The 12,687-nt window shown below is 46.0% G+C and overlaps 2 protein-coding genes and 1 long non-coding RNA gene across 6 annotated transcripts in view; 1 reads left to right on the top strand and 2 right to left on the bottom strand.

Moving 5' to 3' along the window:
* Positions 1 to 266, bottom strand: part of hsp90aa1.1 (heat shock protein 90, alpha (cytosolic), class A member 1, tandem duplicate 1) — a 31,610-nt gene extending 31,344 nt beyond the window's left edge. The window contains exon 1 of one of the 2 annotated variants that reach the window (XM_019895019.1): positions 183 to 266. The gene's annotated coding sequence lies outside the window, so the exon portion shown is untranslated. The remainder of the gene's footprint in view (positions 1 to 182) is intronic. The other variant, XM_019895020.1, reaches the window with a different exon arrangement.
* Positions 267 to 5,388: 5,122 nt separating this feature from the next.
* The window catches only part of LOC109531017 (MAM domain-containing glycosylphosphatidylinositol anchor protein 2), a 102,836-nt gene continuing 95,537 nt past the window's right edge, over positions 5,389 to 12,687 (bottom strand). For all 3 annotated transcript variants that reach the window (XM_019895027.1, XM_019895025.1, XM_019895026.1), the window contains exons 16-19: positions 12,217 to 12,378; positions 6,893 to 7,023; positions 6,442 to 6,538; positions 5,389 to 5,601 (exon numbers count right to left, since the gene is read on the bottom strand). In XM_019895027.1, coding sequence (XP_019750586.1) covers positions 5,513 to 5,601; positions 6,442 to 6,538; positions 6,893 to 7,023; positions 12,217 to 12,378 — 479 coding nt within the window. In that variant the 3' untranslated portion in view covers positions 5,389 to 5,512. The remainder of the gene's footprint in view (positions 5,602 to 6,441; positions 6,539 to 6,892; positions 7,024 to 12,216; positions 12,379 to 12,687) is intronic.
* LOC109531020 (uncharacterized) lies at positions 8,350 to 9,969 on the top strand. The gene is made up of 2 exons (XR_002171102.1): positions 8,350 to 8,394; positions 8,513 to 9,969. It is a non-coding gene; the product is annotated as an uncharacterized LOC109531020 (long non-coding RNA).

A 12,687-nucleotide genomic window follows, 5' to 3' on the forward strand; every position in this document is an offset into this window, starting at 1 on the left:
GCTTGAACACAGTAGTGCTAATTGCAACGTTGCTGGCCAAACCTGTTCAAAATGGGAGTCTAATTAGAATACTAAATGCCAGTTTCAATTTTGAATTTTTGTTGTGGACAATGAATTAAAAATAAAAAATGGACATTGAGGATAAACATTGCTAATTCCATGTCGCTTCTGAATCATCTCACCTGCCTTTGGTCCCTTCGCTCTGTTTTCTTGTCTTCGGTCCTTTTTTTTTCCTCTGAAAGTAAATGTTGCACCATATTTTCAGCAAACCCTTCAAAGACAAGGTAACAGGTCACAGGAAGGTTACGGGATGTGCCTGCTAAGAGTGTGCCCACAAGTGCACGACGTGTAATCGAGACCGACCTACCTTCGTCGAGACATGACGCGGAGGCACGGGGCGCACTTTTGCAGCGTGTTAACTATCATATCTCACGTGTACCGTTTTAAAATGCTTCTCTCGGCCCTCCAGATTCCCATTCTTTGCCAGTACCCTCAGTGAATTGTACATGAAACGCCATTTTTGTTTTGTTTTTTTTGCGAGAGCCACCTGCCTGGCATCCCGCCCTGCTAATAGAAACGTGCGTCGTAGACTATGACGCAAATCTTCGTTGACAGAAATGTTGAAATGTAATATTTATTCTACACATTTTTACAGCATTGGAAAACGTTAAGAATGTTTGTGTCATGTTTTTACTTCTACAGAAACCATATTAAAACAAAAAAATATATATTTCCCTCACCCATCTATTTTCAAACATTTTGAAAAAGCTCCAGGGAGCCACTAGGGCGGCGCTAAAGAGCCGCATGCGGCCTTGGAGCCACGGGTCACGACCCCAGCGCTACCCTAAACAACCTTTAGCTCTCCTGTAACTGGTAAAACAGGAACTAGACTTTCTGTTGGTTCTAATAACCAACATGATGTGTTCATTTAACCGAGAAGGCAATAAAGTAATAGACTACAAGGAGATCAGTTTAGCACCATTTAGAAACTGTTTATGAATTTGTAGCAGTAGGTTGTGACTAGGCAAGATTGTATGACTTCTGCCTTGCTTGAAATTAAATCTGGACTTGACTTGCTTGATTTTGAAATGGAAAGAAACCTTGGAACTGGTTAAAATGGTGAAAAAACACAAATGTCCATCATTTCAAACCATTTTTAGCATTTGAACGCCATCGATTTCGAAAAGCCATGTTTCAACCTTCTTTCTCCTGCTATTGTGAAGCACCCAAATTTTTTTTTTGTAAATGCACTTTAAGTCATAAAAGAAACATCTCAGCTACAACAAATGGGTTCCACATAACATATCAAACATTTGTTTTGTTTTTTTTTTTTTTATTATTTCTCTCATTAGTTGCAGGTATGGCACTAAAAACGGGTGATAAATCCAAAGTACCGCGGCGGGGGGAGCCCGATTGTCGCATAAATACTGAGCACAAAACAGAGAAGAATGACAGTTGAGTGGATCAGGGTTTGGTGCGCGGGTGATAATTAGTGGATGGTTATACACTGAGAGGCTGGAAAAAAAAAAGCAGCGTGATGAATGGCACAATGTGGCTCAGCCCTTTTCGAGATTGATAAGGAGACGAGGGAAATGTTGGCACTGCTCGCTCACTTGAGACTCCCTCGGATCAGGGATGACGCTAAATTGAGAAGTTTTGAAGTGGGCTCGGCATGGTGTCAAATTTGAAAGATCGCTCGTCGGCCCCTTCGCTGCTTTTGGATTTAGTCTGCATTCACAAACAGATTGATTTCCTTCCCTTTCGGGATATTATAATGATTCAGTGAGCAGCAAGTAGCTCTCCTAACAAATGTATTATGACTTCATCAAAGCCGAAACCCAAGAGTGTTCGATGGCAACGCGTCCTTATTCCTTCCCTTCATCGTCAATAGCCCTAATATTTAATTAACTCGTCCAATTTATCTGGCGCCAAGGTAACGGACGGAGCGTGTCAAATGGAGCGCCTTGGTGAAGAAAGCGCTATTCCTGTCTGCAGGAGCGCATCCCCTCCGCCCACCAAGCAGATGGCAACCGTGCAACACAAAATCAATTAGTGTCATGCTTTTTTTCTGCAGGGCCACAAACAAACCAAAAAAAAAAAAAAAGCAATTTCCACTTTATATCTCGACAGGGCGCACGCACCTGACCCAAAACAACTCCTCGAGAACTGTCAGCGTTGTTGCGGATACTAAAGACGCGTGAACGACTGTCTTGTTTTTTGTTTTTATGTCATACGAGCGTTGCTTTGTCAGCGAAGCAACACATACTGGATGAAATGCCTCAGGCTTACGCAAAGCACGGTGCGCTTATATTTGAGGAGGAAAAAAAAATGTGACCATTTGACATAAATGGCAAAACCTCACTGACGTCGAAAGCTCCACTTTGCACTCGTTTTCCCTCATTTGTCGATGAACATTTCACAGCCTTTGAGCCACACAGAAGTCTCTCCATCAACCAGAGTGGAGCCATCAAATCTCAATGTTTACATTTTTCCAAACCGGTAAATCCTCTGCATGTGTATGCATTAACCCTGCGGGAATGTGTGCAAGTACAAAAATGCAGGCTTATATTAAGAGTGGAGGATTCGGGGGGCCGTAACGGTACATGAGAAACAAAAATGGGTTCTTGCACTTGCTGCCTGAGTGTCAAAAGTTCAATTTGTGAACATACTGTATCACTTCAATGCTTCTCAACTCTGGTCAGCCAACGACAGATTGCTTTTGTTTTGGTTCCGAATGTCGAGCTGGGATTCAGCTGTTGCTCAATGGAGGGGGCGGAGCTATTCCAGAGGGATACAGGGCTGCGGGCCATCCCTAAACCAAACGCTGTTACTTTTCATGAGCCGCGACGTTGTATAAAAAGCGACGGATGATAGCAAGAAGCTACCGCCTAAAAAGTTAGACCAACTTCTGGATGTGGAAAGTTTCTCACCATAAAGAATGCAAACAAAATGTCTCCAACAAAGGCACTGCCTACATTCATTATGAGCAGTGCCTTGTGGGAGCATAAACACAAGGATGAATTGTTTTAAATAATAACAGCAGGAGGCCCATCATTGTGCTCTGTTTTGCTCAGGATATTTATCATCATATCAGGTTCTCGGTGCGCCATGAATCAGCAAATTCCGGCTTCCGCTGGGCTACATTTGCTGCCGCCCTGAAGCCCTTCAGCTTATGGAGCAAAGATTTATTTGGAACCTGAACAAAATTTGGAGTTGCAGATCTCCCAAGACAAAACGGACAAATTGGCGTCAGGAAACTAAGTCGAGGGGGTTCTCGGCTTACGATGATGTTGACGTAATTTTGAGGTGACAAAGGGGGGCACACATTTTACCCAGTTGCTGCCGCACTTTGTCTTTTTAATTTGATTGGTTTTATATTGATGACGAAGAAGTGTTTTCCATGCAAATATTGTATTTGCTTTAATTATGACTCAAATGCTCTGTTAGCGTGGCTTAATCAACAAATTTGGGACCGCCAGTGTCAACCGAGGACCTGCTGTGACCCTTTTGGGAGAAGCTAAATAAATTTAGGTTAGGCCGAAGCTGAACAATCTATGAACTTAAAAAAAAAAGGCATGAAATTTGACTAAATTCTGCTTTGTGCAAAAACAAATTTAAAAAAATGTAAATGCATTTTGTTTTAGCTCAAATGTTGTGCTTCCCTGATGCCAACATAAAACACTGATCGTCAACCTCTGCCAAAGAGATTTTTTTAACATTTACAAATTATACAACGTACACGATTGGCATCATCCCAAATGCTTCCATCCGCTTGGATATTTCTTAAATGCATGGGAGCCAAAAGAATAGAAAGGGGGGCGAGGAGAGGGGGGGGGGGAGACAAGACAAGTCCTCAAAGCATTTGTCATAAACAACGATGAACAGGAAATGTCCTCATTTTCTTTGTTGTTGTTTTTGTTTCATTTTCTTGTTGTTGTTGTTGTTTTGTTTTGTTTGTACAATACATTTCTTAAAAACCCCCGCTGGTTAAGGTTAGGGTCTCAGGTAGATCGTCCACAGTCAAATATCTTCACAGTTTGTGTGTAAAAGCGGAGAAACATTCTCGCTGGAGTAATAAAATATCAGGACTATTATCAACATTAATATTCTCCTCATCATTATTCTCATTAGGATGAACACATTTTTGTGTTCTTGGTAGTGTTGTCGTAGAAATGGCGGCGGAAATGAGCGCTTCGTCCAAAGTTCCTCTTGTTTTTGATTATTTAAAAAAGAAAAAAAAAAAAAGCTACCTCGGTTGGGTAGTCAAGCCAACAAGTGTCTTTTATCCATGGAAAAATATCCAGAGCCGACATTTTATTTAGTTTCCAAGCCTGCGGTCTAGCAAATGGTCCTTGGCCTACAAGACTCAATACCCCGTCAGCACTTGTGTGGGGGAGGGGTGGGGGTTGGGGTGGGGCGAGGTGGGGCAAAAAGAGACACATGTAGAAAATAGCCCATCAGATGAAGAATGGACGTGTGTGTCCGATGTTGCGCGACAGCCGGGCTTGCGATTCCGCATTGTAATCGTGAAGGCACTTCGTTTCATGGCAGAAAGAAAAGTGGCTTCTTCTTTGTCTCCGGCGGACCAGCTCGACTGTGTCAGGCCTCGCTCATCGAAGCGTCGCCCCGTAATCAATCATGTCCTGGACTTCTCGACCTTTGCTTTTTTTTTTTTTTTCGCTCTCCACCCTTGCTGTCATTTCAGCGATTTTTTTTTTTTTTTTTTTTCTGCCATCGTACCATCGGTTGGCCACTTGGACTCGTGGGCACAGTGTAAAAAGTACATAGGCAGCCATGGGGGATGGGAGTCGGGGGATGTGGGGAGCGGGAGGCAGAGGGGGGGCGGGGGTCTTAAAGCAGACAGAGCAAAACGTTGCCATAGGTCTTGATTTTCTTCAGAACAGCACCAAGCAGATAAAAAGGAAAAAAAAAAAAAAACTAGGCCAGTGGGGGAAAAAAAAACCCCAAAACAAACAAACAAAAAAAAAAAAGAAGCAACTGGCATCTGGTGCAAGGGGAAATGAAGATAAAGATACACGGAGAAAGTTCTGATTCAATTTCCTCCTCCAAAATGTCAGCAGCATTTATATTCTGCTGCCTTGCAAAGATATATATATTTATATATTTATTTTATTTTTTTTAAAATTCATATAACTTCACGAAATTGTTCTTGTGCTTTACAAACTGCCCCTCCTTCGATGCACCGCCAAAGTGAACCCTTTGTGCTCGTCTAGAGTCCCGCACCAAGGAGTGCTGCATTGTCATTTCCCCCCCCCCCACTTCAAAAAAATTAGCACATCTCGATTATTACTTTTTCTTCCATTCAAAAAAAAAAAAAAAAAAAAAAAAAAAAACAAAGTTTAATTTTTTCAGGGGAGGACGGGGGGGCGGGGTGGCGGGGGACACCGTCGTCGCTTTCGGGATGCGTGAATCTTTGGTGACGGGATGCCGAGGGGACAGCTCACAGACGGCAGGTCTGAAGGTAAGCCTCTTGAGACGACGACCGGAAGGGTCACCTTTGGCCCTCCAGGAGGGTCATCACCACGGTGATGCACAGCAGCCATATATGCAGGGAAGTGGACTGAGCGATGGCACTGAGGTCTGGAAAGAAAAAAAAAGGGAGCGGTTTTGACGGATGGACAACCTTGCAGGCGAAACAAAAGCGGCGCTTCGAACGCACTTCGAATCGAGTTTTGCATTTGGCGCACAGGTGGCATTGATGGAGCAACGTTCGCCTTTGGGCAGGATGAACCCCCGCCGTGAGGTCGCGTTGGACTGTTTTTCATGAACAGCATCAGCCACAAGTCACGATCCCTCCGACCACATTATATATTCCTCAAACGTTCTGCTCCTCGACCCCGCATCGAGTCATGTAAGATTCATCAACGGCAGATTGAATTTTATAATTCATGGCGTTGTCGCCCACGCGTCCCCGAGGGCCGACGACCACTCCCCGCAGCCCCCGGAGTGAATTCATTTAAAAAAAAAAAAAAAATTCAGTAATGACAGATCATAAAATAAATACATCACATCGACTCAAAATTGCAAACTGATTTCTCCCACAATGATGAAAAGAGACGAGGACTCTCATTTTTCTATGAATTGTTAACGACACGTGAGGTGGAGATGTTTCTGGAGAGAAAGCTCCTTGGAGCATAAGGAAGCAAGATTCAATCAAAGTAGGGGCGTCACTTCTGCCTGCCCCAGATTACCTCTTCAATTTTCGGCCCTTTTCTGTGCCCTACTTCTGTATTTTTTTTTTTTTTAACCTCCATGTGTTCACATTGCCCAATTACTGTCCCTTCCTTCGTTTGATTACAACACTGTTGCTTCAGCGACCGGCTCATTTTCTTCCCCCTACGTAGACGCCGGATGAAGTCCGGCAAATGTCGGTGATTCGTATTTGTACGGAGGGTGTCAAACATGGCGGCGCTACTCAACTGGGCGGCGGGTCTCGACACTCCCCTTCCTCCAACGTGACATCATCGATGGCGATGTCTCCCTCGATGCCCGGTCCTCGGATTCCCTCGAGTACCACCTGGAAAAACGAGAGAACCGAAAACGTATAATACAATGCGCATTTGTGTCAGTCCGCTCACAAGTCATGCCGCGTGTGCTCTTTTGATGCCCCGACTTATATGAAAGTCGTGATTGTTGTCGAGGAAGTCTGTTGAGGTGATACATCTCACCTGACCTTTGTATGTTGGGGAGGAGCTAAGTTTAGCCTGGGTCGTTAGGAGAAGTTAGCGAGTCTTTCCGGCATGGTTCATGTGGCATTTCTTCACGAATGAAGTTATAACATTAAAATAATATTCAACTTTTATGACGATATGGTCGATTCACTGTGCTAACTGGGTGTGTAAAACATATTTAATGAAACCAGAGTTCTTACCTGAAATGACGCGGTCGGATGGACGCTGACTTTGGCCTGCTTCCAGCGCTCCCCTTGGTTGCCGGTTAGCGACCACACTGGCACATCTGAGCTGACCAGGCCCTTTTGCTTCACTAAGGCATTTAGCGTCCCTGGGAGGGAGAGGGAGGTAGAAAAAAAAATGTGTTTGTGAACACTTGAAAAATGTCACGAACGATGTCACTCGGCACCAAAAATTCAGGGCCGAGCGATGCCAATTCCGAGAAGCGGCAGGATAAAATGACGCTAACTCATTTCCTCGTAAAATGTGTGACAAAAAGGGTAAGAACAAGGCAAGCCGAAGAATTTTTCCTCACATTTGTCACAGGAGTTATCAGGAGATTTCCATCACACGGACAACAACTATTTCAACTTTCATCCAGACTAGACAATGATATGGCTTATGGGCTCGTTAACGGCACTGTAACATTCTCCAGCAGAGCTTACCGACCTATCAGACCTTTTCGGGCCCTTTTACGCATTTTTCATTTTGCTCAGATAGTCTCCCCTCTGTCGCGCATTTTCAATTCATTCCGCCGCTTCAACCGACATCCAAAGCCTCGTCGAGAAGGTCAGACTCAAGTCCTGCCAAGTGATACATTTTTAAGTCGGGGCTCTCGGAGCTCACATTAATTATTTGACACCTCATGAAATTATCACAACGTTAAAAGTAGTATTTAAAAAGAGTTTGGGGGGAGGAGGGAAAAAACACAAAACTTTTCTTGCACAGCTTGACACACGGCCCCCGTCTGAAATCTCCAATTGACTGAGACCTATTGAGTTCATACTGCTTGTTACTTGGCTAGCCATTAAGTAGCACTGTAAACCCTTTCAACTTTATTTGCAATGATTTATATTCATCGTTGCGTCGAGGCTTTGTCACTAACCCGATAATAATGGATGCCTCCCCAACTAAAACACCGTATTTATTATTATTATTTCCCCACGCATTCCATTTTCTCAAAAGCCGACAGCGCGCCTTATAATCCGATGCGCCTTACAAATGGATCAATATGCTGATTTGTTGGACGGAGTATTTTAAATGTTCTGTAAAGCGCTTCGTTACAGCTGTAGCGGTTGTGAAAGCGCAATACAAATGAATCTGTATTGTATTGTATTGTATTCGCTTTAGCACAGCTCCATCCAGTGGATGCATAACGCAACTGCAGCCACTGTTGTAGCTTCTATTCGATGTGCCTTATAATGCGGTGCGCCCTATATATGAAGGGTTTTTTAAATAGGCAGAAAATATTTTATTTTGAAAAAAAAAAAAACACACTGGAAGTGATAAGGACGCATATGTCGCCCAAACGGCTCTTCATGGTGAGTTGCTCACTTACTCGACTTTGTTTTTCGGATGCCGCCGTCCCTGGCTTCACAACAAATTTCTTCTTTGAGATGTCATGCATGACAACCTAACGCGTTTGACACAATCTAACACTTTACGACTTTTGTCATAACACGTCAGCAAAAGCTCAACGTCAGTAGTGGCTTTGCAATAGGGACCCGTGAAATGTCAGTCAGGCGTGTTCTGACACCACCGGGCGTGTTTCGAGGTTCCGAAATTCATTTGATTGTCAGCTACTGACGTCCGTTGCTGAGGTTGTGGATGTGTATTTATTGGGGCAGATTCATGTGAATCAGACCAGGATAATTAAAAAAATCAACAACACTGAGATACCGTCTTTTGCTAAGACACCGCCCGAACCCGCCGTCTTCGCCTTAGTGAAACCTCCCGTCTGGCACTGCGCTTTGATCTGAAACTGGCAATGACGACACTGAAGTGCAACCGCATCACCCCACACGGATTGCGCGAGTTCTCTTTTATTTTGTCTCGGAGAAGTAAGCGGTAAGACGGCGGAACATGAGAAAGTTCGACTGTACGCTCTTTCACGGCAGCGATCTTCCCAGCGGGAGCAGAGCTGATGCGCACAACGCGACCTGCCGTTTTGACCTCCCTTGCGCGCCGACTTTCACCCTTTTTCACCCCGCGCCTTGCTTACCGCAGTCCCGAGCGAGGAACAGATCCCGAAAATGCGCAATGATCCAGCGTCCATGCTAACAGAAGGCTTCCTTCTTGGCTGGCGGTGAGGTCAGACCTCCGCTCCGCGCTTTGCCGCCGGCTTAATCCCATCAAGCGCGGGCACCACGGGCCAACTTTGATGTGCAGCCGGTTAAATGAAGCGTGACCCTAATTCTCAGGTAAGCCGCCCGCCAGCTAACGACGGAGGAGTTTCTTTTGGAGCCTTCCTGACTCGCCTCTCATCAGCAGTGTTGCGACCCGGAGCGCTGCCAAGTCACAAATTGAGTCAACCACACGACCCCCGAAAGAGCTTCTCAAAAATGGGATGGCAACACGGCTACATCGTACGGAGGGGCTTCGATTTATGACAGTCTGGACGTAAGCGGTTTCGAGGTTACGGATGCCACGCAATCAGATGCCTGGCGGTCACGTGGCATAAGAAATAAATAACGCCGCCGTGCATTCCCAAAAAGCTTGATCTGGGTTTCATCTGTTCTCCGAAGCTTTTCCCAGATGGTCCGGCTTGGTCTCGGTCCTCTTTGGTAAAGTTCAGTCATAATGCGGGGTCCTTCATCGATGGCCTTTCACTGATGCTGATAATTGAAGCCAGCGCACAGCCTTTGAAGCAGATTTCACGTCATCGGGCTGGGGTTATCGCAACGCTCCCGTGCCGGTTTTAGGGACGAACCTCTCTTCCGACCTGAGAAGCGCAGTACTAAATGGAACTTGGCCGCAGAAGATCAGAGCTGGGCTTCACGTCCTTGACTTTTAGCCCATTCATCATAAAGCACCGCAGTCCGGGCACGAGCTTTGCCACAGACGAGCGGGGCAGGCAGGCGAGCGAGAATCTGGCCGCTGATCAATTTGAGCAAATTGGAAATGTCACGGCCGACTCATCTTCAACAGGGGGCCCGGAGGAACTCTCATCTCGCTGCCTTCTCTCTTCCCCGAGCTCCTCCTCATCTCTCTCCAGATGTTCACTCTGGACCCTCGACCTCCATACTTGCACTTGTCCTTCCTCCTAATGTCAGCTGGAACCCCCCCAAAAAAAAAATTCCCAACATCCACGGCAACATGTGACCGGATCAACTGCCGGAGCATCATGACAGGCGGTCAAGCGCCAAAGTCCACATGTACAGTACATTAACCTGCCTCTTTTGACCTTGGAGCAGTTGTCTTAGTCCTATCATGACTAAAGTATCAGAATAGGATTCCCGAAAGGCCGCTATTTTAGCTCAGAAGTATTTTTGGAAATATTCTATCACACAAACTACAATTTGAGTCAATTTTTTTTATTATTGATGCCCCGTGGAAGTAGAAGGGAGCTGCGTGAGGAACTAAGCGGTGGAGTCAGCCAAGTGGGTTGTATGTGGAACAGAAGGTTGGGGGAAGCGAAGCAGGTTGGAGGGTTGGGGGGGGGGGGGGTTATGGCAGCGATGCCGCTCGGGTCTCTCCAGAATACCCAGCTAAATGCTGCCAAATGCTTGCTGCCAGCGTCTTATCGACAGCGAGGAGGAGCACAGACGTCAGCCCCGCAGTTGAGTTCAGTCACGATAGTGTTGCCTCGTGGGTTCGTCGTCTGTGCACCTTGCTATTCTGTGTTTTGGAATGATTTTGATTTCACAATAGCTTACGTGAGAGATTCATCGTAGGCGCTTATTTGTGATGTGGCCTTCGATAAGATGGCGATCGGGCCCACGTTGTACCCCACCTCTTGAGAGCTTGAGAGACTCCAGCTTACCTACGCTGTGACTTGATTGAGGACAAGCTTTGTAGAAAATGGAAGGGGGGTCCGTGTTCGGTTCATTTGAAAACTATCAATGTTCATCGGCGTAAATGTGAGGATACGGGAACGTCCTCTCTCTTGACTGTGCTTGACCGCATTTCATAAAATGCTTTTTTTTTGTCGCCGGTCATTTTTCCACCCTGAAAAAAACATGACATGAAACTTCTAATTTTGATATTCAACACGTCTCATTGAAATTTGAATTTTAAAATACCACCCGTCCACTTTATAAATGCTTTATTTTCTGCGGGATTTAAATAAAGCTACTACGAGTTAACCTTTTTACGAGTTGACCACCGTTGGCAGACCAGCTTCTCTCCGAGACTACTTTCCACATCACCTGGCTTCAAACTGATCTGACAAGACTTCATTTTTGAGTTTGTGAAGCCTATAAATGTCAGAGGCGGTGGTCTGGAACTTGGCAACACCAACGGCATCAGTGCAAAGCAAAAAAAAAAAAAAAGTAGTGGAGTAGTGGTCCCGTGGGTTGATAAAAACACCTGGTGGCTCTGGCACTGGTGAACAAAGGCCGAGCCAACGGCGGCGCCGGCGACGCCTGAAGCGGGAGATGGTTGTCTACTATCCCCCCCCCCCCCCCGCCCCCCCCCCCCCCCCCCCGCCTCCCCCAACTGAACCATCACAGGACACACATAAAGCATGATTACACCTGTAATCTCCGCAAAGCTGCAAGCCGCTATGAGAGGTGTTCACTGGCTTAAACTGGCTGCAGTCATCACGTCGCTCCTTTTCCCCGTCCATTGTACTTGCATCCCGACTAGTCCGCGCCCTAAGCTCTGGTGAGGTTTTACATTTTTATTTGGTTGGTGTAAAATACACCGTAAAAAGCCACTACATCGTGGGAGGATGCCTCCGAGAAGGCGCTTGTCCGCTCCCCTCCCCTCGCAGTCTTTCATTGCGCAAACAAACAACCGCTCCATCATGACAAAGACGAGCATACGAGCCGCGCGAGATGCGCAGGTGGCAGATAGCTTCAGGTTCGAGTGCAGTCATCCATCAACGCGGCTCTCAAAGCCCACCGCGATGTCTCGCGCGGGGTGAGTAACGTTCACTGTGGCGCTTCCTCATTAATTGTGTTTACATAGACCGGAATGATAATTAAGGTGTGAGGAGCAACGATGCGTGTTATTGCATACATTAAGCTGGGAAGGGGACACCTCGGAATCTCTTTAGGGGAGGACCGTCCAGACGGTTGTTCAAGGTAACGACGATGTGCCGTTAGCACGAAATTCAGTTTGGCGTTTTGTGGCATCGGCCAATCTGGGAGATGCCGAAAGTGGCCGCTTTCAACAAAGCGTGGCTTCTTTAACTTTTTTGGTGGTTCGACTACCTGATAGACACGGCCGCCAAATCCCACATGAAACTGGCTGAATTTGGAAAAAAAATAGGGCGGGAGACAATTTCAAAAGGATCCGCGAACACGGCTGAGAAGCGCAATCCGTCTTTTCCAGCTCACCGATGACTCTGCGTCTTTCTTACCGATGTGTTTCCCATACATGTGGTAAAAGAAGCCAAAGCAGTAGGCTGGCGGATTGGTGATGCCGTAGGGGTTCTTCGGGGCGATGTTGAAAAAGGGACTGACGAGCCGTGCCTGATCGCCTTCCTTCCGCGGCCTCGATGTTTCGATGTACATGTAGAAACCTGGAAGCAAAACCAACAAACAATTCGGAATTTGATCATCATTTTTTCGGAAGAGACAAAAAAAAAAAAAAAATCCCCAGCAGGTTTTGCTTGCAGAAATTTCCTATTTTAGTGCCGTGTGACATTCAGCGGATGTCTGAACACTTTTTACGCACGCCGGCTATTTGCATTTACAACAGTCAACCACACAAGACAACTACTCTTCTTTAATGAGAGCCTTTGTCGGAAAGGTTTGCGAGTTTACTGCCATTATTGATCACCGGGCAGCCATGACAACAGCAAGCCGAGGCTACCGAGCAGGCTCTACCC

This window comes from Hippocampus comes, unplaced genomic scaffold, assembly GCF_001891065.2.
Source record: "Hippocampus comes isolate QL1 unplaced genomic scaffold, H_comes_QL1_v1.1 scaffold8, whole genome shotgun sequence".
NCBI classification, from domain to species: domain Eukaryota; kingdom Metazoa; phylum Chordata; class Actinopteri; order Syngnathiformes; family Syngnathidae; genus Hippocampus; species Hippocampus comes.